The 18,518-nt window shown below is 65.0% G+C and overlaps 1 protein-coding gene across 3 annotated transcripts in view; it reads right to left on the minus strand.

Moving 5' to 3' along the window:
* Window positions 1-647: 647 nt before the first annotated feature.
* The window catches only part of DISP3 (dispatched RND transporter family member 3), a 51,744-nt gene continuing 33,873 nt past the window's right edge, over window positions 648-18,518 (minus strand). Inside the window, exons 4-21 of one of the 3 annotated variants that reach the window (XM_070077053.1) lie at window positions 18,028-18,164; window positions 17,081-17,215; window positions 16,524-16,684; window positions 15,330-15,469; window positions 13,719-13,867; window positions 13,384-13,545; window positions 12,318-12,446; window positions 10,720-10,839; window positions 10,069-10,205; window positions 9,245-9,429; window positions 7,601-7,731; window positions 7,350-7,522; window positions 6,507-6,633; window positions 6,002-6,121; window positions 4,278-4,437; window positions 3,765-3,878; window positions 3,254-3,420; window positions 648-2,578 (exon numbers count right to left, since the gene is read on the minus strand). In XM_070077053.1, the coding sequence (XP_069933154.1) occupies window positions 1,728-2,578; window positions 3,254-3,420; window positions 3,765-3,878; window positions 4,278-4,437; window positions 6,002-6,121; window positions 6,507-6,633; window positions 7,350-7,522; window positions 7,601-7,731; window positions 9,245-9,429; window positions 10,069-10,205; window positions 10,720-10,839; window positions 12,318-12,446; window positions 13,384-13,545; window positions 13,719-13,867; window positions 15,330-15,469; window positions 16,524-16,684; window positions 17,081-17,215; window positions 18,028-18,164 (3,298 nt within the window). In that variant the 3' untranslated portion in view covers window positions 648-1,727. Of the gene's footprint in view, window positions 2,579-3,253; window positions 3,421-3,764; window positions 3,879-4,277; window positions 4,438-6,001; window positions 6,148-6,506; window positions 6,634-7,349; window positions 7,523-7,600; window positions 7,732-9,244; window positions 9,430-10,068; window positions 10,206-10,719; window positions 10,840-12,317; window positions 12,480-13,383; window positions 13,546-13,718; window positions 13,868-15,329; window positions 15,470-16,523; window positions 16,685-17,080; window positions 17,216-18,027; window positions 18,165-18,518 lie in introns of all 3 variants that reach the window. The other 2 variants (XM_070077052.1, XM_070077054.1) reach the window with 2 other exon arrangements.

Below are 18,518 nucleotides of genomic sequence, written 5' to 3' on the forward strand. Positions count from 1 at the left end.
GTGAGCTGGCCTGAAGCCAACGTGCTGTGTGCTCTTCCTATTTCCTAGGATGCTCAACCCTGGACTGGGAACCCAACCCGCAGGAGCGTCACGCAGGTCCCAGCAGAGCCACATGGGTGCCCGAGCGCCCCAGCCACTGTGGGGGGAGGTGGCAGTGGCACAGCCTGGCCCCCTGGGCCCTGCCCGCCACCCTCCAGGCACCCTGAAGACAGAGGCAGGTGGAGATGGGGAGGCAGAGGAGCTTCGCCTTAAAAGCAAGAGAAGGGGCAAAGGGAATGGCTCCCTTGGTCTGCATGCAAATAGTATGCAGATGAGCCCGCCTCCACATCCAAACCAGGTCATTGGGAAGGTGTCAGGACAAGGACTTTTTCTAGGCACCTTCTGGGGTGTCCCCTCCCCCGCCCCGCCCACCTGGCCTCCTCCAGGGAGCACCACCCCTCTGTAGCTGTGGGCACCTGGCATAGGACACCCCCTGCCGAGGCGGCCTCTCCCATCTAAGGGCTGCCAGAGGGCTGTGTGCCCAGGGCTGGCCCTTCCCCTGGGCCACGACACTCAGGGCTGGGCTCAGGGGGCTCCCGTGTCACAGGACGACGCTCCATTGCGATGTCCCCTGCCGGGACCAGAGTGATGGAGCCACACGCCACATGGAACACGCCACACAGTTCATTCCCCAAATGCCTTCAACAGCCAGCACTGGCTGCACAGGAGCCTGCAACTCAGTCCAGGTCTCCCATGGGAGTGGCAGGGACCAGGCAACGGAGCCGTCACCTGCTGCCTCCCAGGGTGCATTAGCAGGAGGCTGAATCAGAAAGGAACCTGGGACTCACATTCAGGCTCTCCGTGTGGGACGCAGGCGTCCCAAAGTGTGTCTGAAGCGCTGCTCCGACCCCCAGCCGCACGCTTGGTAAAGCCAGATACAGACTGAGCCGGGACTGAGCCCTCATGGTGGGAAAGCAACTCCCAAGGCTGGGGTTGGGGCTGCGAGGCAGAGCTGCACAGCTGGGGCCCCTCCCCGGGTGCACGCCTGGCACAGAGCACTGTGCAGTCCTTGTGCAGGAACCTAATCTCCACGCCCACCCTCCCCAGTGCAGACGGGGCGCGGGCAGCGGGCAGCGGGCAGCAGTGGCTGACACGGGTCTCTGGGTTTGCTCAGTTTCTGTGGCTGTCATAACAAAGTACCACAGATGGGTGCTTTGGCCACAGACCAAAGACTTTAGACGAGTGCTTGTGCCAGGGTTATCGCTGGATGCCTGCACCCATGGGGCAGGGCCTGGATTCTGCTTCCCGACTGCAGCTTCCTGCTAATGCGCCCCCCGACAGGCAGCGGTGGCAGCTCAAGAACTTGGGGCCCTACCACCCACACGGGGGACCTGGATTGCCCCAACCCTGGCTGTTGCATTCGGGGTGTGAACCAGCAGACAGAAAAGCTCTCTGCCTCTCTAATAACAAATAAAATGTCCCCCTGCCCCCCCAGAAAAGGCCAGTGCCTGGTGCATCAGTCATCTGAAGGTGGCCCCAAGTGCCTCAGCTCCCGCTGGGTGCCCCGAGCGCTCCGGCCCTTGTTCCCGGAGGGCGGGCACCCTCCACCCACCCCACCTCCTTCCAGGTCCCGGGCCCTCCCTGTTGCGGGGCTCTGATGGGCTGCAGGCAGTCGTCGCGAGTGTGGTGGCACCGACGCTGGTCAAGTGCCCGTGTAAACGCGGCATCAGCAGTGTCACTGCACTTTATCAGGAACTATCTGCCGTGAGCAGGCGGCAGGCACGGGCCACCCCACACACCCGCAGAACTGGGTCATGGAGACGGGGGCTTGGGTCTGTGAAGCAGGTTGGGCAGGGCTGGGGCCCCACAGCTCCCAGGGGGGTTCTTCGAGGAGCCCCAGAGGCTGGGTCCTGGGTAGGACATGCAGAACCCAAAATTGGGTCCCTGTCGTCTGCGGCCAGGCACTGAAGGGCCTGGGTGAGGCCCGCCCACCGCGCCTTCCTGCGCAGGCGCGAAGGGAGACCCAGGCCAGCGGGCAGTCTCCGCGTCTTGTGTTTCAGTTTCCACGGGCTGGTGGGGACACCCAGGCCAGGTGTGGGCGTGAGCCCGCAGTGACGACGGGAAGAGAGCAGTGCCGAGGCCCAGCCCCACCTGGCGCCAGAGGAAGGCCGCAGCGTGGACAGCGCGCAGCGTGCACTGCTGGCGCCGCTCCCGGCGCACGGAGGCCCCGCGCGGGCTAGAGGGAGGCTCCGCTGGGCAGGGGGATCTTGTAGCCGCTGCGCAGGAGCACGAGGCAGGCGCCCAGGCCCAGGGCCCCCGCCAGCAGCACGGCACCCAGCGCTTTGAGGAAGGAGGTCCTGGTGCGTGTGAAGGAGCCGGGCGCCATGACGCCGAGCAGCGCCGTGCTGACCGTGAGCGTGTAGAGGATGGACACGGCCGTGTTGAGCGCCACGATCTTGCCGAACTTGGCGAAGGGCGCGATGATGCAGAAGAAGAGTGGCACGGTGGCGATGACCGTGGTCAGCGCGCTGGAGACGATGGCCACGCCCACGTGCCGCACGGCCTCCAGTGTCCGCCACTGGCGCTGCGCGCCCGCGTCCTGCGGCCAGAGCGAGATGGAGGGAGCGCTGGGGCTGGCGTCCTGGTCGGCCCTGCGCCAGCGGCCCCGGCTCCCGCGCTGTCAGCGGGTGACCGCAGGGGCGCGGCCGTGCGAGTTAAGGCAGCTCTGGTCACAGGGACCGGGGCGTTTGCACGTGGGTCCGCGAGGTGGGAGCCCTGAGGGCACTGATTTTGTTCTTTTGACCCAAAGCAAGCTACACGTGTTAACTGACACAATTTTTAAAGATTTGGGAGTTATCTTCACACCAGTGCCAACTACGAAAGAAAAAAGGCAAAGCAACCCTGGCGGCCGCAGCGCTGGCCCGGGCACCAGGACAGGAGCAGCAGGCAGAGGGGAGGGGCCGTGGCCTTGGGCACAGCTGCCTCAGCCGCCACAGCGCAGCCGCTGCTCCCAGGGCTGCAGAAGGGCACAGAGGCTGAGGGGGCCTGAGCGGGAAGCCTCCGCGTTCATCCTCTTGCCTGGCCCCACCCCCTCCCTCTTAGCTCACCTGGGGAGACTGAGGCTGGGGAGCGTGCACGGAGCTGCGAGGGCCTGGTTGCCCTTAGAGTCTGAGGCCCTGGGACCTTGGCCGGCTACTGGGGTGTCCCGTTGTTTTGGGGGTCCCCCAAGCTGCGCAGAGGCAGGAGGAGAATCAGGGGGCAGGCAGGGGCTCACCTCGTCCTGGTGGGGGGGCAGGTTCTCTCCAGCCAGCAGGTAGCCCTCGACCAGGTGGACGCAGTAGTCCACCGAGGAGCCGACCAGGATGGACAGGGAGATGGCTTCCACAGCGCCCATCTCCCAGCCGCTCCAGTACATGATGGTCACCACCAGGCACACGATGCCTGCGGGACGAGGGTCTGAGTCCCAGCCCCACCCGCACCGCCCTGGAGGAACCTGGGGAGCAGGAATTCTGGGTCCTGCCCCACTTCAGGTGACAGGAGGGACAGGCAAGACCAGGGCCACAGAGAGGGGACAGGTGCGGCAACAAGACACCAGGCTAACACTGCTGGGGGCGGGGCAGGGACACTGGCCTGTGGGTGCCGTCCCAGGAGCCACTGTCACCGCAGTGCTTTCCTGCCAGCCAGCGTGGCCGGGAAGCCTTCTCTGGGGAGACTTGTGGGCTGGAGGCTCCGGGCGCTGCTGCCTGTCCCTGTCCCTGCCGCCGCCACGCCCACCGCCCACGTACCCAGGATGCTCAGGAGCACGGGCAGCAGGAGCAGGATGTGGGTGGTGAACACGGCCACGGCCGCCACACAGATGAGCAGGGAGAGCACCAGGCCGGACAGCGCGCTCTGCACTCCTGCGGGGGGCGGGGAGGGGCTCAGGTGGCTGCAACCACCCTGCCCACCGTTCAGGGGCTCCTGCGGCTGCGTGGCCGGCCAGGCTGGGCCACCAGCTGTGCCACTCTGGGCAAGCCACCTGACCCCTCTGGCCTTCATTTCTGCATCTGTAAACCAGGGGTACCAGCCAGACCTACCCCAAGGGAGTTTAGGAGCCAGCGTGACCAGGCCCTCAGCACAGGGCCTGGCGCTAGAAGGGCTCACAATGCAGCTTACACACAACGGTCACACTTTAGAGAGGGCGGCCAGGTGCCCCAGACAGGGCAGGACCCACCCCTGGCCACTGAGGGGCGTCCGGCCGCTGCGTCACCCTGGCTTCCCAGGGCCCTTGGCCGTGCCCCAGCCCCGCCCCTGCTTGCCTATGATCTCCATGAAGATTTGCTTCCAGTGCTCGCAGGTCTGGAAGCCGCGGCGCAGGGCCGAGCCCTCGGGGAAGGCCTGCAGCTGCTGCTCCAGGAAGCTCTCCCAGCGCAGGTAGTCCGAGTAGGTCTGGAAGGAGGACTTGCCCTTGTACGTGGTCTGCGGGCGACATGAGCTGGTGAGGCAGGCGGGGGCTGTGGGCTGCTCGCCCCTCCCACCACAGCGAGCTCCCACCGGCCTCTGGGGGCAGCGTGTGGCTCCGCCAGGCTGTGGGCAGCCACCTCCCTGTCCTTTCCCAGGGCCACCACCTCCAGCTCCCGGAACCCCTGTGCCCCCGTGTCCCACCGTCTGCACAGGCCGGGCCCGGGCCTGCACAGCCAGCTCCCCAGCCTGCAAGCCTGCTCGGGCTCCTGTCATGCCCCCGGTGTTTCCCCATCACGGTTTATCACTGCCTGGCCACCCAGCCCCCAGAGGGCGCGCGCAGCCCACCAGGGTCAGCGCCCAGCCCCGCCCTGGAGGAGTCAGGCACTTGTCCCGCTCCGGAACTTTCTTCCGTGTTCCCTCACTGAGCCAGTGCTGCTCTCACTGAGCGTGAGCCAGCGTGCAGCCTGTCCGTGCCCATGCGCGCGTCTGAGAGGTCACGGGGTCAGCGTGAGCAGGGACACCCGGCGGGAGGCTGAGCCTGGCCAGGACCTGGGGCTTGGGCCTGGACTGAGGCCCGCTCCGCCAAGTGCAACAGGACCCTCCCAGCAGGACTGCGACACAGAAGAGCAGACGCTGTGGCCGGGCTGGGCGCAGGCGGGGGCACAGGTGCAGGGTGACGGGTGTGGCTGGGTCAGGCCTCGAGCTGCGGGTGTGAGTGGCGGAGATGCAGTCTTCCTGTGTGTGCTGCGCGGAGTTCATAAACAAAGCTGGCCGAGCGGCCTGAGCTCCGGCCGGCGTCTGTGGAGCCTGGGCCCTCGTGGCTGGGGCTGGCGGTCCTGGTGCTGGTGCAGCAGGGGACAGCGATGCTGGAGCCCAGGCCGGCAGCAGCGCCCCACGCGAGTCAGTCCATTTTTCTCACTTCCCAGTGCTGTCCCAAGCTTGCTCACATAGTCACGGGGTCTCCACTGCTGCTGGGGGCAGGGACCTCTGCCCCTGCTACAGATTTGCTCCAGGACCAGCGCACCCAGCAGAGGCAGCAGGAAGAAAGCTCTGCCAAGCCTGGGAGCCAGGGTCAGGGCCAGGGCCGCCTGGAGGCCCCGGTCAGGGAGGCGTGCGTGTGCATGTCCGTGTGTGCAGTGTAGAGCCCAGAAGCACAACAGGCGACAGTGCAGGGGGGATGGGCGGGATGGGCAGTCCCTGGCCTCCAGCCTGCCCTCCCCTGGCCACCTGGGGGAGCCCCACCAGGCTCCATGGCCCAGACCCCAGCCTTCCACAGTGGCAGAAGGGGGCATCCTAGACTCCCGCAGCCCCTCTATCCCCAGAGACTAAAAAAATGACACGAACCCTGGACCTGGGGATGGGGGCGGTGGCGGCAGCAGAAGTGGTGCTGGCTGGCGCCTGTGGGCTGCAAGGGCACAGCTCCCCTCAGCGGGCAGGCGGCTGTCCGGGTAGGACACTGACACTCACTAACCACGCGACCACGGGCAAGCCTCTCCACCTCTCTGGGCCTCAGTGTCCCCCTGCGGGGTGCGACCCTGGAGGCAAGCAGCATGCGGGGCCAGCGGGCGCCCGGGCTCACCGACTCGAAGGCCATGGAGATCCACTGCACACGGCCCTCCCTGACGCCCACGGCCCCGTGCGACAGCTGCCCCGGCAGCAGGTTGGGCTCGGGCAGCTCCTCGCACTCCGGGTGCAGCATCTGCAGGAAGGAGGGGATGCTGTAGCCTGTGGGGAGAGGCCAGAGCGGAGTGGGCAGGGGCCCGGCGCTAGCCCACCACACCCGTGCACGCGCGCTCACTGCTGGCGCTGGCACTGGGAAGCCCGCCGTGCCCATCTGCCAGTGGGGTGGACACCGACACCTTGGGCCTCCCGGGGACAACCCCGGCCAGGCCTCGGCCAGCCCCCACCCCAGCCTCACCCCCAACTTTACAAAAGCTCCTGCTGCACCCCCCACCCCCACCCCCAGTGACCACCGCACCAAGTCCCACTCACACACAGGCCTGTTCCCTACCCGTGCAGACACACTCAAGTGCAGACTTGTGTCCGCAAACGTGTCCCTCCCACCTGGCCCGGACCCCGCGCACCTGACGGCAGGCACTGGGCCCCGCCCGGCTTCACCAGCTCCGAGTTGCCGGCGATGGCTTTGCACAGGCGACACAGGTGTCCGATCTCTTTGAAGAGGTCAAAGCTGCCATCGTAGACGACACTGCCCTTTCGCAAGGAGACACAAGCAGGCCAGGGCCACTCAGTGAGACGAGGACTTCACCATGGACCACCCACCCTCAGTGGCCCTAGCCCCGGCCCCCTACCCATTGCACGGTCACCCCGGCCCTACCAGCACCTCTGCCTCTGGCAGCGCCCACCCCGCTTCACCTGCACTTGGCTTGCTCCCACACCCACAGCTGCCTCTGTGCCAGCCGCTGCCCCGTGCCCTCCCTGCTACGCTGCTCCCAACACTCAGACTCGCTCTGTCCCCCACCCACCTCCACCCTGCCCCCGACTCAGGCCCCGACTGCTGTGCCTGGCGCCCAGCCAGATGGTGGCTTCTGTGGTGCACCTGCCCACCAAGCCCTCCCACCACACACTCTCGGCACCTGTTCTGTGCCAGGCAGTCCCAGCCCAGCCGGCACCTTCCAAGCTGTGCCCCCGGGGCAGGGAGGGAGGCCTCACAAGCACCGTGGCTGTAGCTGGCAGCCAGGGCTGCGGGAGAGGCAGAGGTTCGCCTGCCTGTGTCTCCCCCATCTCCAACGCGCACCTGAGACTGCCAGCCTGGGCCCCCAAATGTTCCTGGGTTCAGGGCAACTCTAAAGGGTCAACCCCGTGGGGTCCCGCTTGGGCTGGCTGAGCCACCAAGAGCCAGGCGGGCACGTGTGCAGCTGGGCGGGCAAGCCCTCGGGCACCAGCCCTGAGCGGGCCCGGCAGCCTACCGGGTCCCCGATGACATGGTTGTCCACCTGCCGCGTGCGGTTGATGCCGATAATGCCAAAGACTACAAAGACCATGGCCCCTGTGTCCACGAGTGGCCGCACCGCTGGCTTCCCGCAGCCCGTGTTCACGCAGGGGTTGAAGCCGAAGGTGGCCGAGAGCCGGGCCTTGGGCGCTACAGGAGGGGTCAGAGCTGTCAGGGAAGGTGGGGCCCCGGCTCCCAAGGTCCCCCACCACGTGTCCCCCACAGTACCTTTCTCACTAGGGACATAGAAGAAGCCTTTGGTGGGCCCGTCGGGGCTGGAGCTGAGCAGGCAGCCAGGAGGGGCCAGACACACGCGGCCGTGGAATGGGGGCTTGTGGGACTGAGCGAAGTACAGCTTCCTGTGGAGGCAAGGGCGGCCAGGAGGCCAGGGGTCGGGGTCAGGGGGGCCAGTGCAGCCGTGTCGAGGCACAGGGGTCTGCAGGCTGCGCTAGGCCTGCCCCTGCCAGCACTGAGCTCCTGGTCTCAGTCTCTCTGCAGGTGGCAGGAGAGGGAGGGGCAGAGGAGCCCAGCGGCTTCCAAAGAGGCCTCTGGGGAAGGGCAGGGCCCCTCGGTCAGCGGTGGTAGTCCCTGCTCGAGCCTGGCCTGCACCGGGACAGCCAAGATGGTGTCTGAAGCAAGGGTTCCACGCTGAAGCCGTTGCTGCCCTCTGCGCCTGATGCGGCTCAGGGGAACCCCCAGACTCCCTGCCTCCAAACCGCACCCCTCCTCCCCACGCAGTGCTCGGTTTAATACCCTGAAGCACCTCTGCCAGGGGCCACCGTCCCCCCCGTGTCACAGGGCAGGACTCGGCAGGGCCCTGAGCGCCGGGCGGCCTCTTTTTGAGCACGTGTCCCCGTCTGCTGTGACATCGCCCTCCGCCTGGTCGATGCCTGTCTCCCGCTGGACAGCCCCGGGGGCGGGAGCCATGTCTGCCTCGCTCCCCACTGTCCCCAGCCCCAGCACAGCACAGCAGTCAGCGCTCAGTGCTTATCCAATCAGTGAGGGGATGGGGTTGCGGGGGCAGACTTGCCAGCATGGCCTCCTTGGACAGGAGCAGAGAGGAAAGCCCAGAACATGGGAATGAAAGTGGGAAGAGACGCTGCGGCCGGCCTGGGGGTCCCAGGAAGCACAGAGTGCAGCCTCCTGTCCACAAGTCCACTTCCGTCCTGGCTGGCACTAGGCAGGGGCTGAGTGTGCAACCGCCCGCACCCCTCACCTTGCATTATGTAAGTATTTTCTGAATGAGTTACATGTTCAGAGTGGATAAGGGCGTTGGCGGAGAAGAGTGTCCTCATTCATTCATTCATTCAGCGAGCATGACTGAGCCCTCACTGTGTGTCTGGGGCTTAGCATGGACACAGTTAAAGGGCCACTGCAGGAGGCAGATGTGTGAGAGGCAAGGAACAGTGCAGATCAGCAAGAACTCAGCAATGCTGGGGCCAGAGGGAGTGGTGGGTGAGTGTGCAGAGACTGGGCGGGGCAGTTCCTGACAGGGCGGGAGCTCAGGGATGGCCCAACCAATTAGAGACCTGAATCTTGAGAAGTCAACCACATGAGGAGCTGGGCAAGAGCCTGATGGGCAGAGGACAGCACGTGCAAAGGCCCTGAGGTGAGCATTCGCTTAAGGAGCAGCAAGAGGGCCCCTGTGACCCCTCCACAGCCATCAGGAGGGACATCAGTAATAGTGAGGGGGGCAAATTCCAGGCCTGGTCCCTTAGCCAACGTTCCCTGCTCCCCAGTCCTGGGCAGAGAAGCATCTGACCTGAACAGGGGTGTCTTGGAGGTGCCTGCTGGCATCTCCCATGAGACAGAGCCTGGGCACAGGACAGCGAGGGGAGGGCACTCCCATGCGGAGGGCACTGGCATCATTACCGCGTGTGCTGCTGCTCCTTGGCGGCCACGTAGAAGCTGAAGTCAAACTTCCAGCCCCGCTTGGCGTCACAGGCCAAGGTCGTCACCATCCACTTGCGGGAGGGGCTCGCCGCCTGGAGCAGCCCTACTGTAGACATACAAGCGGTCAGCTTCCTGGTGAAGTTACCGAAAGGCGCTCTATACACCTAAGCAGTGGGTTGACAGAGAAAGACACGTGACTCGGGGAGGCTGCCTCAGTGGGCCCGGCCTCGGGGGCCGTCCCCTCCCTCCTCGCCTGTCCCGCCTGTCCCAGCCCCGGAGTGGGGGACAGAGCCCTGGGCAGAGGCTCAGGGGGCCTGGTTTGAGTCTGCAAGCTGAACCAATCCTTCCCTGCCTCTCTGGGAGGCAAAGTTCACCGAGTGTCTACTCTGTGCAGGCACTGGGCCGGGTCCTGCGGGTGCGGCAAGCGCCATGGGCACAGTCCCTGGCAGCAAGGCACAGAGGCCGGGCAGGGCTGCGGTTCTCAGGCTGGTGCCACGCCAGGGGCCACATGCGGGGCACAGGGGGGTGAACGAGAAGGGCGGCCGCCAGCCAGCCAGGAGCTACCGCTGCCTCCTTCACCCCCGTCACAGCAGAGGGGTTAAGTCATCTCCCCAAAGACAGAGCTGTCTTCGGACTCAGACTGAGGCCTGCTGAGCCGGGAGCCCACGCCAGCTCACCCTGCAGGACCCCGCCACAGGCCTGGCTGCGGGAGGTGGGGGTGGGGACACTGATCTGCCCGCAGCAGTTTCGTCCTCAAAGCCCCTGCTTCCCGGAGGCCCCTCCGCACAGCAGCCCAGGCTCACCTGGAAGGAGGGCACCTCTCCGTCCCCGGAGGACACGGCCTGCCAGGGGGCGGGCAGGCTGGCGTTGAGGGACAGCCTGTAGACAGCAGGGTGGCCTTTGCTCTTCACTCTGGAGACGTACACGGTGCCTGGGGCGTCTAGGGACAAGCAAGGGGCGGTCACTGCAACCGGCCTCCCTGGACCCCCGATCCCGAGCAGCTGAGCCCCAACCTGGCCCTGGCCCTCTCTCTGCACAGCTCAGGGGAGACGGAGGTGGTCACAGCGGGGCGGGCAGCACAGGTGGCAGGGATGCTGGGAAGATGTGCTGGGGACGGGAGTCCGCGGCGTGAGTGGCGGGGCTGCTGCTGGCGGGGACGCTGGGGAGGACGGGGCTGGCGCCACGAGGCGGTAAGGACAGAGGGTCCTGCCTTGGGGGTTCCAGTCCCTCAGGGCCCTGCCACACGCAGTGCCAGCTTGCAGGGCTCAGGACGGCCCCGCCTCCGCCCCACCCCCGGCACACCACAGGCCAGGCTGTTCTGGCCCGGGGGAGCTGCTGGGCTGGTGGCCGAGGCCCCTGGGTGCCCCACAGGACACTCAAGGATGCGTTCCACCTGTTCCCTGCTCAGGCGTCCGCTCCCAGCCCCAGGGAGGAGCTCCTGACCCAGCACTGACCCTGTGGGGCGGCCTCGGGCCGACCGGCCCAGGGCACTCCCGGGCCTGGGCCTCGCTTCTTCTTCTCCAGGGAGGTCCGGATGTTGTTCTGCAGGCTGCGGGGCTTCTCCTGGAACAGACCTGCCCCCACCCCCGCTCCATCAGCCACAGCAGGGCCTCCCCGGCCGGCCCCGGGGCTCGGGAGTGGAGGGGGCGGGGAGGGTGCTCTCGCTCTTCCGACCCACCCCCCTCCCTGCCACGGGCTGAGGATTCAGCACGAGGTCATCGCGGCTCACACGTGGTGGCGGAGTGGGACTGACCACAGGCAGGCCTGGTGGCTCCCATTCTCGCCCTGCCTCAAGCAGCGTGGCTTAGCTTGTGTGTGTGTTTAACTGAGAGCTCACTGTAATCCCAGGTCATTATCATTCACCTTTTGACAGAAGACAAAGCAGAGGTGACCTGCACAGCACGTGACCGTGACCCGCAGGGCCCCCTGGGAGCCTGCATTTCTGCCCTTCCCAGAGTTCACCAAGAGGTCCCTCTAAGAGCAGTTCAGAGAGAAGAGGCGCAGGGGCTGGGCCTGGCTGGGGACCCTGGGACCACAGTGGGGCTGAGGTCCTGGGGCAGGCAGAGGCCTTGTGCAGCAGAGGTGCTGGGGCCAGAGCCTGTGCCCACGCGTGGGGGAGAGGAGCTGGGCACGTGGCCGGCGCTGGCTCCGATCCATGAGGGACTCTCGGGCACCTCTCTGTGCTACGGTCAATTACCACGCACTTGGCGAATGTCACAACCGAAGGGAGGGCCAGGTTCATCTGAACACCGCCCTAATTAAATGGAAGCAATTACTGCGGTCAGGTCAGCGGATCCTCTCCCGTGAGCTGGAGGCTCTCGCTCAAGTGCCTCCCATTTGCTCTCTCGCTGCCCCAGGCGCGCTGTGGGGCCCCACCCCTGACCGCAGACTCCCTGTGTGCAAACTCAGCGGCTGGACGACACCACACGGCAGGGCGACAGCTCCCGCTCCCTTCCTCGCTCACCCTGGCACCTGCTCCACCACCAAGTCCCGTGGAAATCGCCTAAAAGCCCCAGCTCCTCTGCCACTGTTGGCTCGCTGGCCCCGTTCCCCACGGCACCACTCCACACGGCACCCAGGGACTCAGCTGTGGCCTAGCCCCACCCCCACCCCAGTTTCCAGTGACAGGACAGAACCCAGAGTCCTCACTGCCTGGACTCCTGCCCTTCCCTCCCCTCCCCCAGCCCTCCGCCCCGTGGCCTAACTCCTTCCCACACTGCCAGCCTTCCTCAGACCTCACCTCCTCCAAGATGCCTTCCGAGGCACCATGCTCCTCCTCGGCCTACACTCATGTCTCCCGACAACGGCTCACTCCCAGCGCTGGGATGTGGCCTCCCTGAGCTGGACGAAGTCTGATGTTCTGCCCACAGACACCGCCAGAGCCAGTGCACGGCCGCACCCAGGAGGTGTTTGTTCCACGAGACGTGGGGACACGGAGGCTCAGAAGCAGGAGGGAGGTTCCTGAGGCCACACGGCGATGGGGAGCCCAGGTCTTACAAGTCCAAGGCCGAGAGCCTGAGACCTGGACACCGGGGAGGGCCGGGCCCCTCACCTGAGCAGGTGATGCACGAGATGCCCTCGGCACTCAGGTTGTACTTGAGGTCCAGCAGCACCTGGATGTTGGTGTCGGGCCGGAAGAGCAGCGGCGCCCGGCTGGCGGGGCGGAGCCGGCTGGCGAACACTAGGGAGAGGATGAGGATGGAGACGAAGAGCCCTGCGAGGAAAGGACACCGCGCTAGGCGGGGCCGGGCCCCACGCCTGGGCAAGAGCTCTCTCACTAGGGGTGACGCTGCGGGTGGCGTGAGCTAGGGGCAGCTCCTCCAGGTTGGGGCAGGCTGGGACGCGTGGTGTCGCTTGGATCTGACCGAGCCATCGCCCAGCCGGCACTCCGAGCACCGAGCAGTTTGTAAGGAGCGGCACACGCACTTGACGGCTGACGGCCCTTCAGGTCTGTGGGGCACGCTGCACGCCCTGCACGTGGCCACGACCTGCTGCCTTCCTCGGCTGCCTCATTCGGATGCTGTTCTTGGGGGGCAGGCTTGCCAGCAGCCCAGGCCACGCAGTGGCAACATGGCAGAACCAGGGGTCAAACGCGGCCAAGCTGGGGTGGGCGTTGAGCCCAGTGGTTACGAAGCTGGAGGGTTTGGGTTTGATTCCTGGTTTCCACTCCTGACTCCGCTTGCTGCCGATCCAGAGCCTGGGAGGCAGCAGCGAGGGCTCAAGTAGTGGGGTTCTTGCCGCCCACACGGGAGACCTGGACTGAGCTCCCAGCTCCTGCCTCTGGCCCAGCCCTGGCCGCTGCAGGCCAGGGCAGCGGACTAGCAGATAGGAGCTTCCTCTCTGCCTCTTAGATAGGTAAAAACCAGCACACAAAGCCTCAGCCAAGCTGGTCTAACTCCAGAGCCAAGCACGAAGACTCCGCTGTCTTGGCCAGCATCACGGCGGCCACATAGCAGGTGCCCAGTAAGTAAGTTATTGTGGCACCAGCTGCATCTGTGCAGGAAGAAGTGAGGCTGAGAGAGGGCAAGGGACTCTGTGGGAGGGGCGGGATCCCACCGCCTGCATGGCCATGGGGGGAGTCAGCCCCTACCCCGAGCACTGGAGAGGAGCCCACTTACCCACAATCACCCAGCGGCTCTTGACGGCTGACCACAGGACCCAGTGGTGCAGCAGCTCCTGCAGCTGTATGATGAGGTGGCCCCGGCTGCCCCTGTCGGGGGGAGGCTGCAGGCCCACAGGAGGCACAGACACCAGGGACACATCTCCGAGCTCCAGCGACACTGCCAGGCAGAGTGAAGCTCTGTCATGGCCCACGCTGGCCCTCACCCTCTCCAGGAGGCTCCATTGCTGTAATGGGCACCCACGGGTCTCCCCACCCAGCCCTGCGGGGGAACCCTATGGCAAAGGTCACTCGCCCGGCAGGGGCAGGCCCAGGGCCTGTGCCAGCTCTCACCTTGCTCCTCCTCCACATTCAGCAAGGGGATGTCGTCGTCCAGGTAGGGTATGGGACCCTGGGCAGGGCTGCCTCCGCCCCGCTCGGGAGTGGCAAACACGTCCCCAGGGAAGTGCAGGGAGCTCCGGTGGCCGCACTTCTGGTGGCAGCTATGGAGAGAGCGGGCCGGGGCGAGCCCCGGAGGCCAGAGACCAGCTGTGGTGTGACGCAGCTCTTACAGGATGGGCTTCAGAGACTTCCGTGAGCCGGACACCTGATTTCTTGCTAGTGCCACCCACCATGGGGCCCTCTAGGGAGACAAATGGGGACAGCAGGTGCTCCCCAGGGAGAGGGGACAGCCACACACGGTGGCCCAAGCTTCAAGGGGACCAAGCAGGGGACATCCTGCCGTGGCCTGTGGCCTAGGGAGAAAGCCAGCAGGGGAGCAAGCCCGTGGCTGAGGCTTCAGTGGGCGTGGATCGGATGTGGGGGAGACAAGGCCTGCTCGAGGACAACACTCCCCCCGCGGACGCGTGGAGGCTGGTGCCAGGCGCTGAGAGCCCTGGGCGCTACTCTGCTGAATGCACACAGGACTCCTGCACAGGGACCACACCCATCAGCAAAGGGAACCAAGACACGGAGAGGCCAAGTGCAGAGGCTGAGGTTGGAGCCCGCGTCTGAGCAGCTGGGAGGGCCACGGCGCCCAGGAGGGTCACGGGGAAGACGCAGCCGAGGCTGGGACCTCCCCAGACAGTGGACAAAGGTGCCCTTTCTGAAGACACCTGACTCCCGTGTCCTGAGGCTGCCGTAGACACGGTCCAACCTGTGCCCCCAGTGCAGACAGCCGTGCCTCAGCCAGGGCCTCCGTGCAGTACCCAACCTGCACCACTGCACAAGGCAGCCCCGAAGGGACAGGGGGGGAACGGGGGAGAACTGAGGAGTCCACCCCAGGCCCAGGTCCAATCTCCTTGTAAGGTCCTCCTGTTCTCAGTCAGGTAAACAGTCGTGGGCCCCAAGACCTCTGCATGCCCTGCCCCAAGCCTGGAGACCTTCGCTTGCTCAATACTCTCAGCCCCAGGCAGCCACCAGGCCTGTTCCACTCTGTCCCCTCCCTGCCCGCAATCTTCCCCAGCCACCAGGCCCATGAGCCCTCCACCCCTCCTCTGGACCGCCCGTTCCTCTCTGCACCTGCTCACTGCACCTGCACCACAATGAGAAGCAGAACAATGAGTGTGGGGTGTGAGTCAGCTTTCTTGGATCTCAGTCCTGGCTCTGCTGCCTACTAAGTGGGCAACCTTGAGAAAGCTGCCCGGCGTCCCCGAGCCCTGCTTTTCTCATCTATAAAATGGGCATAATAAGAGGAGCCAGCTCCTAGGGGGCTGAGGTGGTTGCAGTGAGCTAAGGTCTCCCACAAAAGTGCCGTGACTTGCTGGCACACAGCAGTGGGCACAATGGCTAGGCTGGGGACATGGGTCTCCTCCTTCCCGGGTCCCCCTGCCTAGCCCACGGCTGGGCATAAGCAAGGTGTTCACTAAAGAACCCCAAAGGCTTTGGGAAGAGAGGGTGGTGTGCTGAGTGGCCCCCGAAGGCCGTCGTGGCTGCGTGTGAAGAGGAGGACGACTCCCGGCTCACCTGGTCTGGCAGGAGCTCTCCAGCGGCGCCAGGTAAAGGCTCCAGAGGCCCAGGGCCGCGGGCATGGTAAAGAGCACGGCCAGCCAGCAGCAGGACACGATGAGCGACATGAACAGGCCGAAGTCGTGCACGGCTGGGATCTGGAGATGGGGAAGTGGCAGGAGTAGGGGCTGGTCAGGCTGGAGACATGGCCAGATGGAGGCAGGACACGGATGCCCAGGCCGCTGGGACGCTAGCCCCTGGCCTGGGGCGACTCTGGATGCCAGGGCTGGGCCAGGAGGCAGAGCAGTGGAGGAAGGGTCTCCCCTGAGAGCAGAGGCTCTGGTCTCTGCAGCCCATGCCCAGAGCTCCAGGAAGCTTTTTTTTTTTTTTTTTTTTTTTTTTTTGAAAGGCAAAGAGAGAAAGAGCAAACAAGTGCTGGTTCACCAGCCAAATGCCTGCAACAGTGCAACAAACAGGGCTGGGCCAGGCTGAAGACTTGAAGCCAAGAACCCGGGACTCCATCCAGGTCTCCCATGCAGGCGGTAGGGACCATGCACAGGAGGCACCACCCGCTGCCTCCCGTGGTCTGCACGAGCAGGGAGCTGAATCTGAAGTGCAGCAGCTGGGACTTGAACCGGCACTGAGATAAGATGCGGTGTCCCAAGCAGTGGCTTCACCTGCTGCGCCACAACACCCTCCCCTCAGGAAAGTTTCAAATGTCCTTTCGTTCGGAAGTGGGGTTACTACGAATGACCACCAGTGACAAATACTGTCTGGGGTGGGCATTTGGCCTAGCAGCTAAGACACAGGTTAAGACGGTGCTTCCCACATTGGAGTGCCGGGTTCCATACCTGGCTCTGGGAGGCAAGGGTGATGGCTCAAGTAATTGGGTCCCTGCCACCCTCACGGGAGGCCCGGATGGAGTTCCTGGCTCCTGGCTTAACTCAGGCCACTCATGGATACTGTGAGTATTTGGGGATTCTCTCTGTCTCTTCAACTGACACACACACACACACACACACAGTTTGTACTCGTCTTCCCACTTGTTAACTTTGGACAATGAGTGATTAGCAATGAAAACAGGATCTAGAGACTTAGCAAGTACCTCGAGCCAGGGCCGTGCAGCCACAAAGGGGGCGGGTGGGAAGCAGAGACAGGGCGGGGTGTGTATGGGAGGGAGAGAGGCCAGGGCCGGCGGGGCGGGCCTCCCACCTGGGAGAAGACGTTGGCTGCATAGGCGGCGGCCGTGGTCAGGGAGGTGAAGAAGGTGGCCTTGCCTGCCGTCTGGATGGTGTGGATCATGCGCAGCTGCGGGTCTTCCAGGTGCGTGGCCTGGCGGTAGGTGTTGATGAACACGAAGACATCGTCCACGCCTACAGGAGGGAGCCCCGGGCCCGGAGCGCAGTCGGGATCATTCTGCTGCCCTCAGGGTCAGCCCCAAGCTACGTCCAGGCCAACTCTGTGGCCCCTCCTGAGAGGCCAGGCACCAGGGAGTTCTGCGTCTCAGCCCGGAGCTTGGGCTACCCGCCCAGAGCCCAAGCCCCGCCCCGGGGTCCTTGCTGCCATCCCACCCCTCCTTCCAAATCCTAGCCTCCTCCTCACAGCTCCTCAGCGCCCCACCACCCTCGCCTTCGTTCAGGGCATTTCTGCTCTCTCCGCACTCCATGGACCAAGCACCCCCGACACACACACTCACATTCCACCCCCCACCCAAGGTGGGCAGAGCTGCCAAGTGGGAGGCCCTCAGCCCGGCCACGAAGCCCACTCACCAATGCCCACTATCACGAAGGCCGCCACCCCGTTGAGGATGCCCAAGTACTGGATGCCAAAGACCACGTGGTACAGGAAGAGCGCCACCAGGCAGCTGAGGCCGATGCTGGCGATCCCGAAGAAGGACAGGAACACTGGCGGGGCAGAGGGGGTCCCTCGCGATCACACAGCCCCTTCGCGTCTCTGAGCTCGGCTGGTCCCACCTCCGTCCTCCCCACCAGGTGCCTTCAGCGGCCTGTCTGTCTGTGGCATGGGAGGAGGTGTGCCAGTCTCGACTCTCCATGCAACAAGGCTGGGCTGGAGGCCCGAGCGGCGATCTTCCTCAGTGAGAGAACTCTGGACTCTACGCATTTAGGGTCAGACCCCACACTAGAGGTCCCCAGGGGGTCTGTGAGGTTCGCCCAGGGCCCTGCCACCTTACACAGCCTGGCACACAGCGGTCGCCTGGTGACAACCGGCGGCATGGATGAGTGGGCGCCTTCTGCACTTCTGGAGGGGTTAACATCTCCTGCTCACTTGGGCAACACAGGCTAGTGAGAAGCAGCTGGTGTGCCCGGGGAGGCACTGGGGGAGCGGGACCCGGCGGCAGACGGGCAGCCGACCTGGGGCCACGACCGGTCTTGGAATCATCTGAAAGGGAGAGCCCAGCGCCCCAGACTCCCCAGCCCGAGGTGACTGGGTGATCGTGGGGGAGACGGTCACAGGTCATCGTGGGGGAGATGCTCACAGGTCACTGAGTGGGGCCCGGGCACGGTCCAGCTTGCCCCGACCCTCTGTCTGGACCTCCTTCCTGTTCCTGGGTTGGAAGACGATTTCGGAGCAACCCCACGGCCCAGATCTGACACAGGCAGATTCAAGACTTCTCTGGTGTTTCCATGAAGTCAGATTTCGGCACACTAGGAGCACACTGGGGGCGGGGACGCGGGTGGCTCCCGGCGGGGCCTACCTGAGCAGGAGGTAAGGATGTAGACGAGGGCGGCGATGCAGCTGCTGCTGATGAAAGCCAGGAGCATGTCGTTGTTGAAGGTCCTGCGCACCTCGTAGTCAAACAGGTCCGTGCCCCCGTATAGCACCTGGACCTTGCTGGGGAGGGAGGCCGGGAAAGGGGAGACATGGGAGGACACCCAGTCCACCAGTGGCTCTCTACCTGGGCTGCAAGTCAGATTCCCCCAGGCGCGCCATACGTCCTGACGGCCAGGCCAAAGAAAATCAGACTCCAGGCGAGTGAAATCGGAATTTCTGGGCGAGGCTGAGTACACAGTGGCTTTAAGTCTCCCAGGCAGTTCAAACGCATGCCCAACGCTGGGAACCACGCTCCACACGGACAGCCATGCGTCATGGCTGGGTGCTACGTCATCCTCCGATTCTCAATTATCCATGGCAAAAATTCTAAACTCAAACTGGCTTCCTGATGGGCAGTTCTGCACTTCTACCTAG

This window comes from Oryctolagus cuniculus, chromosome 7, assembly GCF_964237555.1.
Source record: "Oryctolagus cuniculus chromosome 7, mOryCun1.1, whole genome shotgun sequence".
NCBI classification, from domain to species: Eukaryota; Metazoa; Chordata; class Mammalia; order Lagomorpha; family Leporidae; genus Oryctolagus; species Oryctolagus cuniculus.